The sequence below is a fragment of the Aquarana catesbeiana genome, linkage group LG03 (genome assembly GCF_042186555.1).
Source record: "Aquarana catesbeiana isolate 2022-GZ linkage group LG03, ASM4218655v1, whole genome shotgun sequence".
NCBI classification, from domain to species: domain Eukaryota; kingdom Metazoa; phylum Chordata; class Amphibia; order Anura; family Ranidae; genus Aquarana; species Aquarana catesbeiana.
The window spans coordinates 102584969-102606329 of NC_133326.1; the positions used below are offsets into that span (position 1 = coordinate 102584969).

General features: G+C 44.8%; 1 protein-coding gene across 4 annotated transcripts in view; it reads right to left on the bottom strand.

The window, feature by feature from the left end:
- The window catches only part of BNIP2 (BCL2 interacting protein 2), a 108120-nt gene that overhangs the window by 37551 nt on the left and 49208 nt on the right, over positions 1-21361 (bottom strand). For 2 of the 4 annotated variants that reach the window (XM_073618885.1, XM_073618886.1), the window contains exons 2-4: positions 13116-13229; positions 9009-9076; positions 1887-1952 (exon numbers count right to left, since the gene is read on the bottom strand). In XM_073618885.1, the coding sequence (XP_073474986.1) occupies positions 1887-1952; positions 9009-9076; positions 13116-13229 (248 nt within the window). The remainder of the gene's footprint in view (positions 1-1886; positions 1953-9008; positions 9077-13115; positions 13230-21361) is intronic. The other 2 variants (XM_073618887.1, XM_073618888.1) reach the window with 1 other exon arrangement.

Sequence of the window (21361 nt, forward strand, 5' to 3'; positions counted from 1 at the left end):
AGGAAGCAAGGCAGAGTTAAAAACCATGTTGCAACCACTTAATACAGAAGCCATATCCACTCCTGATGATGAATAATGATGTGTCCAACCAAGTCACAAGATATCATATAGTATGTTCAAAGACAAGAGTTTTATTTTTATTTTTTAATCAAAGAATACAACAAATCAAAAGATGATTAATAAGGATCAGGGTAATTCTGTCAATCAAATCCCAAGCAATTCAATTCTAATACATATAATACTTAACTACATAAAATAGGTCTTGTGCACACTAGAGTTACTCCTACATCTGACCTTAAAACTTCATAAAATTCCAGTGAAGAGAGATGTTAAAACAGTACTTCCATAGAATTCCTGTCCACTTAGTTGCTGGGCTTAAATAGGAAGTAAAAAGATGACAAAAGGAGATGTGCCTTCACCAGTATGTGAAAAAAAGTCCTGTAACCCTATTTTTTTTTTTCATACTAGATAAAATAAGCCGCTATACAATATGTAGATTTTAGATCTAACTGACCAACCATTTCAGAGTATTTGTACTACTGTGCCTAGAAAAATCTCACTGGTTGTGACTGGCTAAAATGGCGATTTGTCTAAAGTGTGATTAAGGGGATAACACTCTGGTCTAGGAGCACCAAGATTCAGATTACGGTCTATAAAGGAGGTGATCTGTATTGTAAAGCGCTGCGTAAACTGTTGGCGCTATATAAATCCTGAATAATAATAATAATAATCTGCATAGAATTCAAATGCGTATTGTACTGTCTCCCTTTATATTGTAAAGTGCTGTGCAAACTGTTGGTGCTATACAAATCCTGAAAAATAATAATGTTTGCTCTGGTGTCGTCTGAACACTTTAGTTTCCCTTCCACAAGCAGAGATTTACAGATCAGTTAATCAGCTTCTACTTAAAGCTGAACTCTAGGTGCATTTTTTTATTGGAAAGTTACATTGGTCCAGCATGGACCACTGCTAGAATGCATATTCCGTGCCTATAGGACTGCAGTGAAAGCAGAAAATCAATGTAGTAGTTGGTGCTGCAAAATTGATCACCATGGTATTCGGGGTCCTGTCCTGCCAAGAGGCTTTCTCTGATTGGACAACAGGGAGATCATGACCTCTCAGTCGTGTCCAATCAGGGAACACCTTGTATTATTGAAAAAAAAAAAAAAAACAAAGCATTCTGCGAATAGCGTACTGGATGAAAAACCCCGCTGTACTATGCAGAAGGGTGGGCACTCAGCCCAGGAACCAGAAGACCTCAGCAATCAATGAAGATTCTCAGCTTCCACAGCAGTCCCACAGATATGGAATAGGTTTCCTTACATCGGTTCAACCTAAACTAATGTAATTGTGCAATAAAAACCATAGCTGGAGTGCAGCTTTAAAAAAGAGGGCTGCCATTCCAGATCTTCTGAAAATGCTAGTTGCCTGGCTGTCTATGGCTTTAATAGTTTTCAAATCATTGACCCAGAACATTCATATAACAAAGCATGCGAGTAAAAAGTACCAAAATACAGGGCATACTTGTTACACATAAATAGATCAGAAATCATTGATGCCAAAAGGGTCAACACAAAACACAAGCAAACAACTAGCATTTTCAGAAGTAGACATCAGCAATAGCAAACGCCAAGGTTTGCCATGATAATAGTTTAAGTTAATAAAACCATCACAGATATCTTTCAGTAAGATAGTTATAATGGCACTAATCTCCTGCGTTTTGCTAGGAGGCCAAATTGTACAAAATGTGATCTTATATTCTGTCCTGAAGACAAAAGAATCATAGGGGTGCAGACAAAAGGAGCAACCACAAAAAGGTTAAAATCAGCAGGCATAGACAAGCAGACCAAGTAACATGCAAATATAGCTAGGAGGTAGATACTTGCGTGAGTTACGGGATGCTGAATAAGGAATACAATAAACTGACTGATCCAGCACTGGAAAAGCCCAAGCTAAAGCAGACAGACACAGGGTCCACAAACATGGGTACACAAAACAAGAGACAGTTGAAAAGAATTAGAGGAAAAAATTAGGTATTATAAAAATCCAAACTCAGTAGCTACATTGCACTCACTGTACTTCCTAAACTAGACAGGCCTTGTGAAATGAACAATAGTCATCATTCATCTCTGTGTACCTCCGAATGCAAGATGGGCACTGGTATTCCCATGTATCAATGTCCATGTCAGAACTTACCGATAACACAGCTGAATTAGTTTCATTAATACATACTATATATGAAGGGGTTAATACATACTATACACTGGGGACGGAAAGTATTCAGACCCCCTTACATTTTTCACTCTGTTATATTGCAGCCATTAGCTAAAATCATTTAAGTTCATTTTTTTTCCTCATTAATGTACACACAGCACCCCATATTGACAGAAAAACAGGGAATTGTTGACATTTTTGCAGATTTATTAAAAAAGAAAAACTGAAATATCACATGGTCCTAAGTATTCAGACCCTTTGCTGTGACACTCATATTTAACTCAGGTAATGTCCATTTCTTCTGATCATCCTTGATATGGTTCTACACCTTCATTTGAGTCCAGCTGTGTTTGATTATAGTGATTGGACTTGATTAGGAAAGCCACACACCTGTCTATATAAGACCTTACAGCTCACAGTGCATGTCAGAGCAAATGAGAATCGTGAGGTCAAAGGAACTGCCTGAAGAGCTCAGAGACAGAATTGTAGCAAAGCACAGATCTGGCCAAGGTTACAAAAAAATTTCTGCTGCACTTAAGGTTTTTAAGAGCACAGTGGCCTCCATAATCCTTAAATGGAAGACTTTTGGGACGACCAGAACCCTTCCTAGAGCTGCCCATCCGGCCAAACTGAGCTATCGGGGGAGAAGAGCCTTGGTGAGAGAGGTAAAGAACAACCCAAAGATCACTGTGGCTGAGCTCCAGAGATGCAGTCAGGAGATGGGAGAAAGTTGTAGAAAATCAACCATCACTGCAGCTCTCCACCAGTCAGGGCTTTATGGCAGAGTGGCCCGACGGAAGCCTCTCCTCAGTGCAAGACATATGAAAGCCCGCATGGAGTTTGCTAAAAAGAAACACCTAAAGGACTCCAAGATGGTGAGAAATAAGATTCTCTGGTCTGATGAGAGCAAGATAGAACTTTTTGGTCTTAATTCTAAGCAGTATGTTTGGAGAAAACCAGGCACTGCTCATCACCTGTCCAATAGAGTCCCAACAGTGAAGCATGGTGGTGGCAGCATCATGCTGTGGGGGTGTTTTTCAGCTGCAGGGATAGGACAACTGGTTGCAATCAAGGGAAAGATGAATGCGGCCAAGTACAAGGATATCCTGGACGAAAACCTTCTCCAGAGTACTCAGGACCTCAGACTAAGCCGAAGGTTTACCTTCCAACAAGACAATGACCCTAAGCACACAGCTAAAATAACGAAGTGGCTTCACAACAACTCCGTGACTGTTCTTGAATGGCCCAGCCAGAGCCCTGACTTAAACCAAAGACCTAAAAATGGTTGTCCACCAACGTTTACCATCCAACTTGACAGAACTGGCGAGGATCTGCAAGGAGGAATGGCAGAGGATCCCCAAATCCAGGTGTGAAAAACTCGTTGCATCTTTCCCAAAAAGACTCAGGACTATGTGATATTTCAGTTTTTCTTTTTTAATAAATCTGCAAAAATGTCAACAATTCTGTGTTTTTCTGTCAATATGGGGTGCTGTGTGTACATTAACGAGGAAAAAAATGAACTTAAATGATTTTTGCAAATGGCTCTAATATAACAGAGTGAAAAATTTAAGGGGGTCTGAATACTTTCCCGTCCCCACTGTATATGAAGGAGACAGTCATTAGTGTGGCAAAGCCTCTTTACCTGCTCAGGAAGTTCAAAGCAGTGAGATGTGTCTGCAAGATGCAGCTCACCACTCTTCTGAATGCAACGTTACTGAAACATTCAAGATCAGAACAAATCTTCATACATCTAAAATGATTGCAAAGGCAATATTCCTGAAAAATACCACAATGGAACTATATTGAAATAGTTTTGAAATGTAGAGATTTTTCAGCTTTTGCCAATCTTACATCAATGGCATGCTTAGCCAGTCACCAAATGCCAAGTTGCAACTTAAAGAGGTATTTGGGACAAGTAAAATATGACTGTGACCATGTTGAGGGTGCCTATTCCATGCAGGGTGGCCTTTAGCTTCTTATCTTGGCAAGAGAGTCTTCAGTATTGTGAATTCTTCAACCAGGCATAACTGAAATGAACTGACCAAGCCTAGGTTCACATTTGTGCGAACATAGACCCCCCTCACCGATAACCTGTGTGAGTTCACAGTTCGCACTGTGATCCGATCTGGGGGTGTCATTAATAATGTATTGACACCCGCAGCGGTTCACAGAGGGCAGGGTGAACTGCCTGCGGGAGAGGAGCGATGCGGGAACCAGCGCGATTACAGTGTGAACCTAGGCTGAAAGTGAAATTGTAGCAAAGTCCTGCATCACAGGGTCATATAACTCACTATATATATATATATATATATATATATATATATATATATATATATATATGTCATTGGAACTTTCTGGTCAACAGTCCTTCTCAGCACAGTATAGGTTCCAGTCGTTGATCCTCAAGTCCTATTTAAAAAGAGTAACTACACTTTTGTTGGGGGGGGGGGCTCATTGGCACCAGATGCAGTGGGACTGTACTGAGTGGCTACTCCAGCACAATTTCACTGCATAAACAGGCAAAATGAATCGTTTCCTGTGTGCCTAGTGCACACCATTGTGTTGTGGTGGTGTGTGGGGAGTAAGGGGGAAAAAAAATGAATCACTGCAATCCACCGGCTCACACGGTGACAGCCACTTGATGAAATGTATGCATGACATTTCAATAAAGTTCCTTAATTGAACAGTGCGATGCGCTGATATTGGAGCATCCACTACATGGCAATCCCCTGTTCTTTTTAATATATTTCTCATGGAAACCAATTCTGAATGGAAGGAACTGGAATATTATAATTAGCTGGTGTATGCTCAGTCTAATTAGAACAGCTGCAGAGTCTCAGAGTCTGCATCCCTTTAGAAGTGTTTAACCATTTGGAGTATTTCACCAAAATAAAGTATAACTAAAAACTATCCAAAAACATTAGTTTATGATAGTGTGAAGAGGTATTAAAACCTGGGCCCCATCAGGGGGAATTAACATGGTTTGTTTTGTTCACCGTTATTGCAAGTGAAGGAAAATCCCAACATTGGAGATGTCACTAGAAAAGGAATAAAGGAGAAACCTTCCAATGGGTACACTAGTTTTGGTAACAACCAGAGAATGAAAGGAAATCTCCCCAAATAGGATACAATTGGCCAAAGAAAAAAAAAAAAAAAACTGACAAGTTATGACCCCAAGACTTAGGCCTCTTTCACACGGATGATCCGTATGTCCGTTTTTCATCCATCCGTTTTCGGATGAAAAACGGACATACAGTCATCCCTATGGAGCGTCGGATGTCAGCGGTGACATGTCCGCTGACATCCGACCCGCTCCGATCCGAAAAGTGTAACGGAGGAAAAACCTACTTTTTCCTCCGTTTTCGGATCGGATCGGATGACGACGGACACTACGGACCGTCATCATCCGATCCCCCCATAGGGGAGAGCGGCGCTCTGACAGGTCCGTCGCTGCACAGTGTGCAGCGATGCACCTGTCATCTTCCTGCTCAGCGGGGATCGGCGGAGCTATCCCCGCTGAGCAAGCGGATGTTCACGGGGCGGATCATGACTGATCTGCCCCGTGTGAAAGAGGCCTTACTCAATCCAAAATGAAAAAAAGTTTTGCCTTTAGTGCTACTTTAGGTTTATATAGCAGGAGGTGCCCAAAATGTGACTTCGATCTTAATGCAGACTTCTGAAAAATCAGTGCACCAATCACAAAGAGGAAACATTTCTGGGGGCAATTCTGTACATCAAATTGTGTACAAAACAACTTAAAGTGGTCATTGTGTCTTGAATTTTACAGAAAATTACAGTACATTACACTGCTGATTGAAAGGGAAAGGTAATTTTGTAACAACATTAAATTACAACAGATTCTGTAGCAATTATTTATGCTATATATTTGATTTGCTATAATTTTTTCCTATGAAGGTAGGGAAGTAGAGAAGTAAGAGTATTGCAGCCTGTATAGATCTGGTTATATTAGATTGCACAGCTGCTGAAGTTGTTCCTGATCCCCACTACTGATCTTTAACAAGACCCCTTTCACATTGAGCCTCAGCTGCGTTAATGCCATTGTTGCGGCGCTTCCGAAGAGCTTTCAGGCTCTCTGGAAGCACTGCCCGTTCATTTCAATGCTGCAAGCAGGACTTTTTCCAAAGTCCTGCAAGCGCACCGTCCCAGTGTGAAGAGTCACACCTAAATGAATGGTAGGCCATTTTTAGCGGAAAAAAAAAAAAGCCTCCGTGTGAAAATGGTCTTAGGAAGGCTGGAAGGCAGTCTGTGTCAGACTGGACACCATTCACAGCAAACCAAAATTTGAGAGGGGTCTTCTAGCTCCAAGCATCCTACTTATGCATAATCCCCTCCCCCCGCCCCTTCCCTGGTCAAAATGCCCAACCAGTGGCTGCATCTAATTGGATGCAGACGCTTTTCGACCAACAATCAATTCTCTACCTGGCTCTTTCGATTTTTCCATCAATGGATGTCAGGTAGGAAGGGGGCCAGCAGGACACTCAGTCAGCAAATGTTGGTCACTACATCAGGAACTGGACAAAATTCATACATTGTATTGCCAGCTTTATCCGCTTGCTGACCGCCTCACACAGATATACTGCGGCAGAAGGGCTCGTACAGGCAGATTCACGTACCTGTACGTTCCCCTTTAAGAGGCAGCCAGTGGGCGTGCGCGCTGTGAGTCGGGTCGTGGGTCCCGCGGACTCGATCGCCGCGGGGATACCCGCGATCGCCTCACGGGGAGGATGCTTGTTTACATTAGCATCTCCCCATTCTGCCTAGTGACAGTGTCACTGATCTCTGCTCCTTGTCATCAGAGCAGAGATAAGTGACGTGTCACACACAGCCATGCCCCTCACAGTTAGAAACACGCCCCTAGGACACATTTAACCTCTACACTGCCACCTAGTGGTTAACCCCTTCAATGCCAGTGTCATTTACACAGGAATCCGTGCATTTGTATAGCACTGATTGCTGCATAAATGACAATAGTCCCAGAAATGTGTCAAAAATGTCAGATGTGTCCGCCATAATGTCGCAGTCACAAAAATCGCTGATCGCCGCCATTTAAAAAAAAAAAAAATTATTAATAAAAATGCCATAAAACTATCCCCTATTTTGTAAACGCTATAACTTTTGCGCAAACCGATCAATAATCGCTTATTGTGATTTTTTTTTACCAAAAATATGTAGAAGAATACGTATCGGCCTAAACTGAGGAAAATTTATTATATAATATATATTTTTGGGAGATATTAATTATAGCAAAAAGTAAAAAATAATGCATTTTTCAAAAAATTGTCGCTCTTTTTTTATTTATAACGCAAAAAATAAAAACCGCAGAGGTGATCAAATACCACCAAAAGCTCTATTTGTGGGAAAAAAAAAGGACGTCAATTCTGTTTGGGAGCCTCGTCGCACGACCGTGCAATTGTCAGTTAAAGCGACGCACTGCCGAAAAGCAAAAACTGCTCTGGTCAGGAAGGGAGTAAATTCTTCCGGGGCTGAAGTGGTTATAGATACCGAATCTCTGCTTTACAAGTCATATCTACTGCCCACATACTGTTCATTGAACATGAGCAGCACATTGAGCTTGGCTCTCCCCGCCTATAAACATTTAGGGAAAGCACTTTGGGCCAAGGCCCCTTTCACACAGGAGGCAGTTTTCAGGCATTTTAGCGCTAGAAATAGCACCTGTAAAAGCACCTGAAAACCGCCTCCCATTCATGCAAGTATGACTTTTCACACTGGTGCGGTGCGCTTGCGAGACATTCCGAAAAGTCTTGCAAGCAGCATCTTTGGGGCAGTTTGGGAGCGCTTTATTTAGCGCTCCCAAAACACCCTGCCAATTGGAATGAATGGGAAGCGCTTCCAAAGCACCGCAACACAGGAGTTTTTAACCCCTTCTTTGGGATTAAAAGCGCCCCGCTAGTGGCCGAAAAGCACAGCTAAAACGAGCGGCACTTCAACAGATTAGCAAGTTGCAATCCTGACCCGTCTGGACAGTGCTGATTGGCCCTGTGCTAAACACATTCACCCTCCCAATAAAAAAAAAAAAAAAACACTAGCAATACACACCAATCTGAGCATGTGCAGAATACTCCCAATCTTCTGTACTGTCAGGAGATAGATTGGGAACAAGAAGGGGAGGATTAGAGAAAAACGGATCGAACAGCCTTTAAACAATGTGGAGGGTTAACCCCTTAGGTTCCACAGCAAGTATAACAAGCGTGCTTTACTGCATATACACACTGATTTTACTGTTGTGGGTTGAGTAACACTGACAGGACAGCTTACAATGGTCAGCCTTTATTTATGTAAAACCTTTATCCAAAAAGGAACTAAACTGTTTGCTGCAACTACTTATAAAGTATTAGCTGGAGTTTAGCGTCTAAATGTTACTGCCAATGCTGCTGTCTGCTGTGCCCCTTCATCCAGACTGGAGGCACTCCAATACAGAAGGAGTGTTACTGGCCAGATTACCATATGAAAACAGAGGGGCAAAAGCCTAAAGAAAGAAAAAAAACGGATGCAGTCACATCTAATGACTGGTGAGCTGCAAGATATTACATTTTTGGTTTGTGGTTTAACACCGCTTTTAATTTCAATAACTGAAAATTTACCAGAAATATTAGTCAAATATGAAAACAGATCTAACATACATATGGAAATAAACTTTATATCTTATTTATGACTCTCTTGATCAAGTCAATGGATTGATTTTAAATTTAATGATATTTAAACTATGAGCATACCGATGTTCTGTATAATTTATAAAGGTAAAGCACTCTTACCTGGTCTGCCCTCCCCGTCTGTTCCAGACAAGTAATCCCCTTCTATATGGTCGTCTTCTGGAAGTGGTCTGAATAATATAGGAAAACTTATCATAAAACCATACGCAGCAACCAACAATTTCAGCAGTTCTTACCATTATTTACATGATAACATAGGGAAAAAAAACAGCAAATACCAGTAGGACCCTGTGACTATGGGCTGAATACATACACGTCGCACAACACAACATCTAAAATATGTGCAAAGACCAGTAAGGCCCATTTCACACAAGCATCCCGATCAGGTCTGCCTTTAAGTTTTCAGGTGAACCTGATCGGAAGCTCCATACTAGGTCTTAGGCCCCTTTCACACTGGGGCGGTAGGGGGCGTCAGCGGTAAAACAGCGCTATTTTTAGCGCTGTTTTACCGCGGTATTCGGCTGCTAGTGGTGCGGTTTTAACCCCCCGCTGGCAGCTGAAAAAGGGTTAAAACCACTCGTACATCGCGGCTATAGCCGCGGTATAGCCGCGCTGTCCCACTGATTTCAATGGGCAGGAGCGGTGAATACACCGCTCCAAAGATGCGTCACGCAGGACTTTTTTTTACCGTCCTGCCAGCGCACCGCTTCAGTGTGAAAGCCCTCGGGCTTTCACACTGAACAAACAGCGGAGGCTGTTTAGGGGCGGTTTGCAGGCGGTATTTTTAGCGCAATAACGCCTGCAAACCGGCCCAGTGTGAAAGGGGCCTAAGGCTCCATGCACACTGTGCTAAAAAAAAAAAAAAAAAAAAAGTTTGTTCTCTTGGGAGTAAAAAAACGCTCATGTACAACGTCTAGACGAGTTTCAAAGAGTTTTACGTTTCTTCTGCTAGTGAGCTCCAATCAAAAAACGCAAACCAGATTTTTTTTTTCCTGCCTCTCAAAATATGCCTGTAAACGTCCTAATGTACATGGACACATAGGATAACATTACATTAACCTTTTAAGCCAGTGTGCATGGAGCCTGGTGGGCAGATAAAAAAGGACAAATACATCCAATTTACTTCAGAGTACATCCAGGTCAACCCCCCCCCCCCCCCCCCCCATTACATGCAGCCAGTGAAACCACTGGCGCATGCGCTCTGAACGAACGACCACCCGCGCTGTTCCTTCAGAACTCTGTGCCACGAATGAAGGCTCCAGTGCGCATGCACAGGAGTGACGTCATTGCGGCTCCAGTCACAGAGCCGAAGCCTGCCAACCCAGAAGCAAGACGGGTGAAAACAGGAGCCCCTGCAGCACTGACATTGCAGGACTGGAATAGCTTAGTTTTAAGGTAAGTTTCACACCATGTGCTAGCATGCGATGCATACTAGCACTTAGGGCTGTTGAATATGATTGGCGAATTGATGCATCTCGATGCAGCCGTTCCAGATTCAGCATTGATGCTGAGAACGGCTGCAATAGATTAGCAATTACGTCATCCTGCCGCGCCCTGCCTCTCTTAGGTAAAAGAACCAGCGGTGGCGATTGGTGGCTTGGAGCAGGAGCTGGATAAACAGCCCCCTCCTAGTTGGGCGCTGCCGCTGTGACCAAGGAGCCCTACCTCCCAGCCCTAACATCATCCCCAGCCTCCCGTGTTCAGCGGCACCATCTACCAGCCAGCCCTTAGAGCCAGCCATGGGAGCCCCAAGCGACACCGACTGGATACTGGACACCTGTCCTCCTCACTCAGCAACCATTATTTACTGTTATCAGCAGGTACCTAATAATGACTCGAGTAGTTCTCTCTATGGGGGTGATGTCTCTGATGATGGGGGTACAGTATGTCTGTGATGGGAGACTCTGCCTCTGGATAGAGGAGGCTGCCTGTGATGGGGGGTCTCTGTATTTCTGGGGGGGGTTGGCCCATGGCTGTGATGGAGATGTCTGCCGTTTCCCACCATCCCTCTGCCCCTGACCCCATCCAAAATCTACTGAGTAGCCCAGAACTAGTTTGTGAGAGTTAGTCTATTCCATATTTTCACAGCTCCTATGGCAAAGAAGCCTTAAAGTTTTAAAGAATGCCCATTTGTTCTCGCAGCCCTCTTTTGGGATGGTTATGAGAACCACCCTCGCCAGATAGGATATTGTGCTAAGAGCAAATAAAAAAAAAAAAAAGGAATAAAGAAGTTCTTCTGACTGCTTGAATCTTTGGATAAAAATCATGCAAAGTAATCGTGATGCATCGCGGAATCGAATCATGGACAGGATAATCATAATCGAATCATGAGACCAGTGAAGATGCATACCCCTAATAGCAGATTATGACTTGCAGGAGAGAAAAAAAAAAACAAAACAAAACGTCCAGCGGTATAAAACTACTTTAACCACTTGCTTACAGGGCACTTAAACCCCCCTCCTATCAAGACCAATTTTCAGCTATTAGCGCTGACGCACTTTGAATGACAATTGTGCGATCATACAACACTGTTCCCAAATGAAATTTTTATTGTATTTTCCCCACAAATAGAGCTTTCTTTTGGTGGTATTTGATCACCTCTGCGGTTTTTATTTTTTGTTAAAAAAATTTAAAAATACAGAATTAAAAAAAAAAAAAAATTTTTTTTTTTTTTTTTTTTTTTTTTTTATAGTTTGTTATAAAATTTTAAAAAGGGTAATTTTTCTCCTTCATTGATGTACGCTGATGAGGCGGCACTGATAGGTGGCAGTGATGGGCACTGATGGGTGGCAATAATGGGCACTGATCTGGTACATTGATAGGCAACACTGCTAGGTGGCACTGATTGGCACCACTGGTGGGCATTGATAGGTGGCACTTGTGGGCATTGATACGTGGCACTCATGGGCACTGTCAGGTGGCAATGTCAGGTGGCACTGGCGGCACAATTGAGGCATTATTGCCTTCTCCTCTTCGGGACCGATGTCCCTTGCTAATGAGCCGGTGATCGGCTTTTTTTTCTCCTCGCACTGTCAGCGCGAGGAGAAAAAAAAAAAACGATCACAGAGCTTTTGTTTTGATCATGTGATCAGCTGTCATTGGCTGACAGCTGATCACATGGTAAGGGACCGGGACAGGCCCCTTACTTGGATCGGTGATCACCAGAGTCTCAGTGACTCGGTGATTAGGGCGCGCGCGGGGCGCGTTACAGGGGAGGAATTAAGGTCCGCGCTGTAGCCGTCAATCTGCTATAGCGTGGATATCAAGTGGTTAAAAGGATAAGTTCACCTTTGGGAACATGCTACATGTTTTACCCATTTTTAGGGTGGAACATGTAACATGTTCCCGCTCCTGCAGTGGTTCGGCGATCTGTGCTCTGTGTGACAGCAGTATGGGGAGAAGTCCCATCCTATACCAGCTGTCACTTTTTGAAGACAGTGCGGCCCCGTGTCATTCACAGAGTTCTGTGAATGGAAAACAAGGTCTGGCAGCCTTTGCGGCTGTTGGCTTAGGCCTCATGTACACTGCTGCTGGTAAACGGACGTTCAGAGGCAGTTGGCTGCTTTTTTCAGCTGCCCCTGAACTCATCCAATGTTATCCTATGTGTACATGTACAGAGGTTTGCTTAATGTAGTTTTTAGGCAGTTGCCTTTAGAGGCTTTTCTTTGAAGGCAAAAAAATGAGTTCAGACGTTTGACGTTTTAGATGCTAAACGTGGTACCAGCATTTAGCTGCGTTTCGTTTACAGCCGTTTTTCATTTTTTGCCATTTAAAAAAAACAAAAAAAAAAATTGTTTTTCAAACGCTTCTAACCGCAAACGCGGCACGTAAACGCGCCAAAATGGAAGTTTTAAATGCGGGTTTTTATCTATCAAGTTAAATCATTCAGGAGAGGTTGTAAAAACGTCCCTTATACATTAAGCCTTATAGTTCTCAATGTACTACGATGGCACTCGAGCACGCTGGTAGTTCAGCGATGTCCTGTCAGTGTGAAATGCTGACCTGGCTCATCTGCCCATTCTTGCAATGAAATGAAGATAAAATTAAACAATACATCATTTTTGAACAATGTGAGGAAAAAGAGAAAAACTTATCATCAAGTAACAGTTAAAAACACAAAGTATTTCCACTAAAGATATTACAATAAAAATACCCCTACATATACAAACAATAGATAGAGTTTTTAGTATAAAAATTATATACAATTACCTTGGAAAGTCTTCATCCTGCCATTCTTCCTTAAACTCTACTCCTTCCATCCTCAGCCTTGCTTCTGTTGTACTCACAGACTCCGGTCTTTCGAAGGATCCAGACTTGCCTTTGCTACAAAACAAGACAAAATAAATATAACCCTACATACATACATACAGAGGGGAATATATCTAAACTAGAGCAGCCAGAAGCTTGAGCAACTGTGCATGGCAACCAATCTGCTTCTATCTTTCATTTTCAAAGCTTAACAGAGCAAGCTAAAGATAGAAGCCGATTCGTTGCCATGCACTGTTGGTCCAGACTCTGTCTGCTCCAGTTTGATAAATTCAGTCAGTCATATACAGCCATACAGTTTGCCACAAGCACAGCCTGCCACTGCATATTTACTCAAAAATGAACTACAAATAAGCTCAAAATTAGATCTCAGATAAGCCGTATCCAAATAGATTTGTTACAGTGTATTTACAAAAATTGCATCAAAAAAAGTCAGGAGGCTTTAGTGTCCCCTGCACTTGCAAATGACATGCCAGCATTTGATCTTGGCCCAATAAAACTTGTGCTAGCAGTTTTAGGCTTTGCTTCCACGGGCTTCAGTGTGTATAACAGCACACAAGATTTCACAGTGCAACTGTAAAGATTTTTATGAGCTTCATTTAGGAGGTGCTGTTAGGGGAGGGGTCAATAAAATGCACGTTTGAGCACCACCCAACCCCCCTCCCCCTCTTATGATGCATTCGGGTGTGTTACATGGCGCAGCAGCAATGCTTTGCTCCCACAGCAAAAACTATGCAACATGTAGGGACTGTCGAGCAGCAAGTCCGTGGAACGTGACCCATTTTGGTGAATAGGGAAGCGACACAAAAGCCTCAATTGTGTGCAGTACAGGTGTTTGTGGCATGCACGTTGGCATGCATGGCATCGAAGAGGCGTCACATTGGCACCTCACTGCCTGTCAATCGCGTTTGAAAAGTGGTCTGCACGCAGATTGCTCTCCAGAGAATCTGTATTTTTAAAGGAGAAGTTCACCTTTTGTATCACGTTACCCCTGTATTTAGGGTGGAACATGTCATATGTTCCAGCGACTGCAGACTCTTCCCCCCTCTGTGACAGCGAGGATCTTCTCCAAGCGCCTACTGTCACTTTTTGAAAGCCATGAGAGACGCCAACCGCATCATTCATTCACATTCTGTGAATGGGAAACTACAAGTACTGAAAGCCTTTACGGCTGTTGGCTTGTAGTTCTCAATGAACTGCTATGGTGCTGTTGAGCACTCTGGTAATCACTGTCTCTTCCTGCAAGTATAAGCAGACAGATATACTGACACGTCTGTAGGAGTCCTGATCATGGGTGCAATGCTTTACAGGCTGCAAGTAAAAAAATATAAATAAAATGCACTTTTGTTTTTACCAACATTTTTTTTTTTTTTAAAAAGGTGAACTTCTCCTTTAAAACACTTGTCTAAATCTACCTTAACACAGATCCTAATGGTAGTGCTGACTGTCAGCATGGCTCAGCAGGTTTTGAAAAAGGATTTAAAGTGGACCTTTCCCCCACAACAGTAAAAATATAAGGGGCATGCACCTCCCCATGCAGCCTCCAAAACAAAATGCTAGTCATCAAGGGTCCTTTCAGGCAAGCGGCATCCCTTTCAATCAGCAGGGTATCTCTGAGCAGATCTCATGCTGAATCGGAGCAGAACTTAATATCGTTTGTGACATCCGTATTTGTTCGGTTTTTATCTCCATCTTGTTGGGTTAATCGGCAGGTCAGCGTAAATGGACCGTTTACATTTGTCACGTTCAGGTCTGAACAAACAGAAAGGCTCGATTCACACAGGGGCAACACGACTTCAACGCGACTTTGCAACGCGACTTTAACCCGACTTCAACACGACTTGTGGATCCGACTTTCAATGAACGGGGATCCGACTTGGATCCCCGCCACTGTGTTTGGTATGAATCTTTAGGGGGAACTCCGCGCCAAATTTTAAATAAAAATCCGGCATGGGTTCCCCCCCCCCCAGGGGCATAACAGGCCCTTGGGTCCGGTATGGATCTTGAGGGGAACCTCCCTACGCCGAAAGGACGGCGTGGGGGGTCCCCCCAATCCATACCAGACCCTTATCCGAGCACGCAGCCCGGCCGGACAGGAATGGGGGTGGGGACGAGCGAGCGCCCCCCCCCCCTCCTGAGCCGTACCAGGCCGCATGCCCTCAACATGGGGGGGGTTGGTGCCTTGGGGGAGGGGGGCGCGCTGCGGCCCCCCACCCCAAAGCACCTTGTCCCCATGTTGATGAGGACAAGGGCCTCTTCCCGACAACCCTGGCCGTTGGTTGTCGGGGTCTGCGGGCGGGGGGCTTATCGGAATCTGGGAGCCCCCTTTAATAAGGGGGCCCCCAGATCCCGGCCCCCCACCCTATGTGAATGAGTATGGGGTACATGGTACCCCTACCCATTCACCTAGGGGAAAAAAGCGTCAATAAAACAAACAGTACACTGGTTTTTTAAAATAATTTATTAGGCAGCTCCGGGATCTTCTTCCGACTTCGGGGGTCCTCTTCCGACTTCGGGGGTCTCTCCGCCGTCTCCTCCCGGTGTCCGCATCTTCTGCCGGCTCCTCCGCTATCTTCTGCAGCTCAATTGCTAGCGGTGGTCCGGACTTCTGCCTTCTTCTTTTCTTCCAAAGATGTTGACACGACGCTCTCTCCAGCTGGAATGGTCTCTGAACGCTCCGCAACGGACTTATATAGGCGGTGACCCCGCCCCCTTATGAGGTCACTGTCCCAGGGCATGCTGGGGCTGTGCCGTCATAAGGGGGCGTGGTCATCACCCGGTGACCACGCCTCCTAAAACGTCACAGACCCAGCATGCCCAGGGACTGTGACGGCATAAGGGGGCGGGGTCACGGCCTATATAAGTCCCTTGCAGAGCGCACAGAAACCATTCTGGCTGGGGAGAGCGTCGTGTCAACATCTCTGGAAGAGAAGAGGGAAGAAGATGATCCAGAGGTCCGGACCACCGCTGGCAAAAGAGCGCCAGAAGATAGCGGTGGAGCCGGCAGAAGATGCGGACACCGGGAGAAGACGCCGGAGAGACCCCCGGAGTCGGAAGAAGATCCCGGAGCTGCCTAATAAATTATTTTAAATACCTGTGTACTGTGTTTTTTATTGACGCTTTTTTCCCTAGGTGAATGGGTAGGGGTACCATGTACCCCATACCTATTCACATAGGGTGGGGGGCCGGGATCTGGGGGCCCCCTTATTAAAGGGGGCTCCCAGATTCCGATAAGCCCCCCGCCCGCAGACCCCGACAACCAACGGCCAGGGTTGTCGGGAAGAGGCCCTTGTCCTCATCAACATGGGGACAAGGTGCTTTGGGGTGGGGGGGGCCGCAGCGCGCCCCCCTCCCCCAAGGCACCAAACCCCCCATGTTGAGGGCATGCGGCCTGGTACGGTTCAGGAGGGGGGGGGGCGCTCGCTCGTCCCCACCCCCATTCCTGTCCGGCCGGGCTGCGTGCTCGGATAAGGGTCTGGTATGGATTGGGGGGGACCCCCCACGCCGTTTTTTTCGGCGTAGGGGGTTCTCCTCAAGGTCCATACCAGACCCAAGGGCCTGGTATGCCCCTGGAGGGGGAACCCATGCCGGATTTTTATTTAAAATTTGGCGCGGAGTTCCCCTCAAGATCATTTGAGCACAAGTCGCATGCCGAAGTCGGATCATGCGAGACGGCGATCCGACTTCAATGATAGTCAATAGGCTGAAGTCGGATCAAAGTCGGATCCAAGTAGTACAGGGAGTACGCTCTGAAGTCGGAGCGACTTCAGTAGTGTCTATTAAGACGCTCCCATGCACTGTAATGTGAATCTCTTTCTGGGGCGACTTGGGGCGACTTGAGGGCTTACAAGTCGGATCCCAAGTCGCGGTAGTGTGAACCGAGCCAAAGGATGCACACCTAATCAGTTTTTTCTTTTTGGACCTCGACAGACCACAAGCTAGCTGGATGTAAATAGATACCTGTATGTATTTATGGTCTGCTTTATAAAAATAGTTTTAGGTCACATGTACACAGGGCAGTTGAAAACCTCTTCTGTACGCTGGAAACTGACAGTTAATAACAGATGATGAAAAACGTCTATTTTACTGCTTTTATATACTGAGTTTATGAGAGTTCTGAGCATTTGAGGTTAGAAGTGTTTTTTTTAACCACTTGCCGACCGCCAAACGCAGATATACTCAGATATATATCCTCACTTTGAAGCCGGATATCGCTGTTATGGCAGCAGCTAGCTGCCATAACCCCTGTATCCCTGTGTTTGTCTGGCTACAAGATAAAAGTGGTCTCTGCGGCAGATTCGTCGCAAGATCACTTTTCAATTTAGCAGCTGTACTGTACATGAGGCCTAACTTGTAAACCTTTAAAATCTGAGAGGTTTGATTTAATATTAACAAACAAAACTGTACACTTTGAACTGGGCATATAATAAAAAAATTGTTTCACCAACTTAAAGCGAAGTTCCACCCAAAAGTGGAACTTCCGCTCATCTGATCCCCCCCCCCCCCCCTCCGGTGCCACAATTGGCACCTTTCAGGGGGGAGGGGGGTACAGGTACCTGTCTATTACACGCCCCTTCCTGCACCCCCCCCCCCCCCCCGTCTCCTAGGAAACACAGGTCCCAAGAGATAGCGGGGACCCCTTAGGAAGCACAGCGCGACTCGCGCATGCGCAGTAGGGAACCGGAAAGTGAAGCCACAACACTTCACTTCCTGATTCACTCACAGAGAATGGCAGCGGCAGCAGCCGAGTGCTGAGCGAATGCTCGGCTTCAGCTACCAACATCGCTGGACTTCAGGACAGGTAAGTGTCCATTTATTAAAAGTCAGCAGCTGCAGTATTTGTAGCTGCTGGCTTTTAATATTTTTTTTTTTTTAGGTGGACTCCCTCTTTAATATTTAATAAAAGCTGCATGTCAAAATGCTCAGGTGACTGTGATATATAGGCAGCTGAAGTTGTATGCAATTCTTGGTTTTTTCCTGTCAAGCTGAATTCTATAATCCTGCCCCCTTCTGGTCAGTAAGGCTACTCTTTACATTAAAGTGGTTGTACACCACTTGTACCTACAGGTACTGAAAATATCTCCTAAACCTGCACGGTTTAGGAGATATTTGCCATATACGCTTACACCGACGTCATCGGCACATGTGCACTGAAGAAACAACTCGATCGTGCCGTTTCTTCAGCAGCTGTGCCGCAACCAGCGGCTCCCACGCGCGGGAGTGAAGTCATCGCGGCTCTGGCCAACCACAGCGCCGGAGTGCACAAACCCGGAAATAACTACGGGAGACATGTTGCCGGTCACAGCGGTGTGTGGGGACCGCTGCAACAGCGTCGATCTAAGGTGCGCTTAGCAGCTTCTAGTAGTGTCAAGCGTTTTTTCTGCCCAAACTCTGCTGCTCCTGGATGCACTGGTGGTGGGTTTTTCTTCCTGTCTCTAAACGCTGCTAAAAGCATGTGTGCGCATGTATAAATAGGATAACATGGAGGGGCATTTAGGCCCCTTTCACACTGAGGCGCTCCTAAGCTGCCAGTAAAAGACTGAGCGCTTTTGAAGAGCTTTCCATTTATTTCAATGGAGAGGGGCATTTTTTCACCACCCTGCCAGCGCACTGTGTGAAAGCATTCGTTGATTTTTATTGAAATAGTCTCTCGTGAGCTTTTCAGACGCTTTTTTTAGCGTGAAAGCGCCTCAGTGTGAAAGGGGTCTTAGAGTAGATCTGCACGATTCTGGAGAAAAATTAGAATCAAATTTTTTTGCTTAGAACAAAGATCTAGACAAAAAAAAAAAATGGGCTAACTTTACTGTTTAGTTTTTTTTTTTTTAATTAACTGAAGGGTATTTCCCCCCCCCCCCCCCCCAAAAAAAAAAAAAAAGACAGCTGCGCAAATACAGTGTGAAATATTGCAACCACCCCCATTTGATTCTCTAGATCAGGGGTAGCAACCTTTTGAGCACAGTGTGCTGAAAAACTTTTTCAAAGAAATTGAGCATGCCGATTTTATTACAAAAAAATGTCAACTTCTCACGCTCAATCATGAAAAGGATTTTTTTAAAAAGTAAATGCTTTAAACTACTAAAATAGTGAGGAATTTACATTCCTGCATCCTCACACCTCTGATGAGCCCCAATCACCTGCTCATCTGCCCCACCACTGTACTACCCCCTGCACATCTGCCCCACCAATGCACTTCCTTTCACATCTGCCCCACTGCTGTACCCCGCCTTACTCTTCTGTCACACCGCTGAACCCCCTTCTCATCTGCCCCAACAGTGAACCCCTCCTACTTTTCTTTCCCACCACTGTAACCCTCTGCTTTTCTGCCCCATTCCTATACCCCCCTGATTTGCTGTCCCACCGCTGAACCCCCTTTCTAATCCCTCCCACCACTGTAACCACCCTTCTCATCTGCCCCATTAATGTACCCCTTTTCTCATCTACCCCACCACTGTACCTCCCTGCACATCTGCTCCACTGCCATATACCCATGCTCTTCTGTCTCACTACTGAATCACCTTCTCATCTGTCCTAACACTGTAACCTGCTTTTTCATCTGCCACACCAATGTACCTTCTGCACATCTGTCTCACCTCTGTTCCCCCTGCTCTCCTGCCCTACCACGGTAACCCCCTGCTCATCTGTCTCACCAATACACCTCCTTTCACATCTGCCCCACCCCTAAACCCCCATCTCATCACTGTACCTTCCTGCACATCTGCCACCTCTGAAACCCCCCTGCTCATTTTCCCCACCGCTGTATCCTCCTGCTCATCTGCTCCACCGCTGTACCCTCCTCTAATCTATGATATGCAGAGTGGTGAAAGGAAGCAGAGATGAGACGCATCTACCTGTCCTGGCACACTCATCCTGCTGATCCACCTTTTGCATCCAGCCCACTTGCTTGTATGTGATGTCACATACAAGCATCTGGAATGGATGCGCAATGATGAGCTCAGGTCAGGGGCGTTTTCTGAAAGCAGTGGGCCTGTGTGCAGGATCATAAGTTGGACCCCCCGCAGCTGAGGAAAAGTGTGGCGCAAAGCGCTGCAGCAAAAGTTGGGTGCGATTTTCATTGCGCTGAATACTGGCTGTGGATTAAAGGGACACAGTGCAGGGGTTCAGTAGCAAGTGATGCAAAGGTTCAGGGATAATTTCATCAAAGTTCCCAGAAGCTCAACAGTAATCCCAAACTGTCACCCCTGTGGTTCTCAATCACAGTGAAATCCCTTCTTTCTTTTCTTCCTCCAGATGGTGGACGAGGCTAGCAGGACTGATTGGTTTAGCAGTGGCCAATGACAGTCCTCCTGGAAACAGGGACCGCAGAGTTTTTTTTTTTTTTTTTTGACAGCTCGGCTCTGCACCGTTTACACTGTTTACAGAGTTGATTAGGATCGTGAGGGGGATTGAATCGAGATCGTGTTTTTTTGTTTTTTTTTTTAACGATCATCGTGCAGCTCTAGTTTAGAGGCAGGGAAAAAAAAATATTTCAGATGCCCCTAGGAGCTGCTGTAAAAATGTCCAGTGTGCATGAGGCAAAAAAGTTGACAGGAAAACTCATGCAGCATGAAGAGGTGGGGCTAAATTTAAGGCCCAAAAAAGGTTAAATATCAGTAGTAGTCCAATAATAATCCAAAGTAGCGCAGAAAATAAACACAACAAAAAATAAAAAAATAAGTACTGTAACAAATGTCAGTCCATAAAAGTGTCAAAGTAGTGCTTCACTTCTCAGTGAAGATGACACACCAAATATCCATCACCAAAGTGAATGTGCAGGACTCTCTCCCTTCAGAAGATCATTCACCAAACCCCATTGATACTCATTCTCAGGACTGGCAATAGCGCTTAAATGGTGGTACAAACTCCACCTTGGAAATTCAAATTCTGATTGGAAAAATTTAAGTTGACATTTGTACTAACATCAACTGCCTATGTTATAACCTACTGCTTGTTTGGTGACCCAGTAAACACAATTGTTGTTTTAAATGTGCTGAAGATAAAACGTCTGCTGCTAATAGAAACTAAGCCAGTTCACACACATCAGGACCATTCTGTAAAATATTGGTGGGATGGCCAGAGGCATTTAGCCTCATAAGACACCAGACATTAGTCTTCAATGGTTTTAGTTTTTTCCTGTTGAGAATTATCACTATAATACATCGAGAGAGATAGTCACCAAGCAGTGTTTAGAA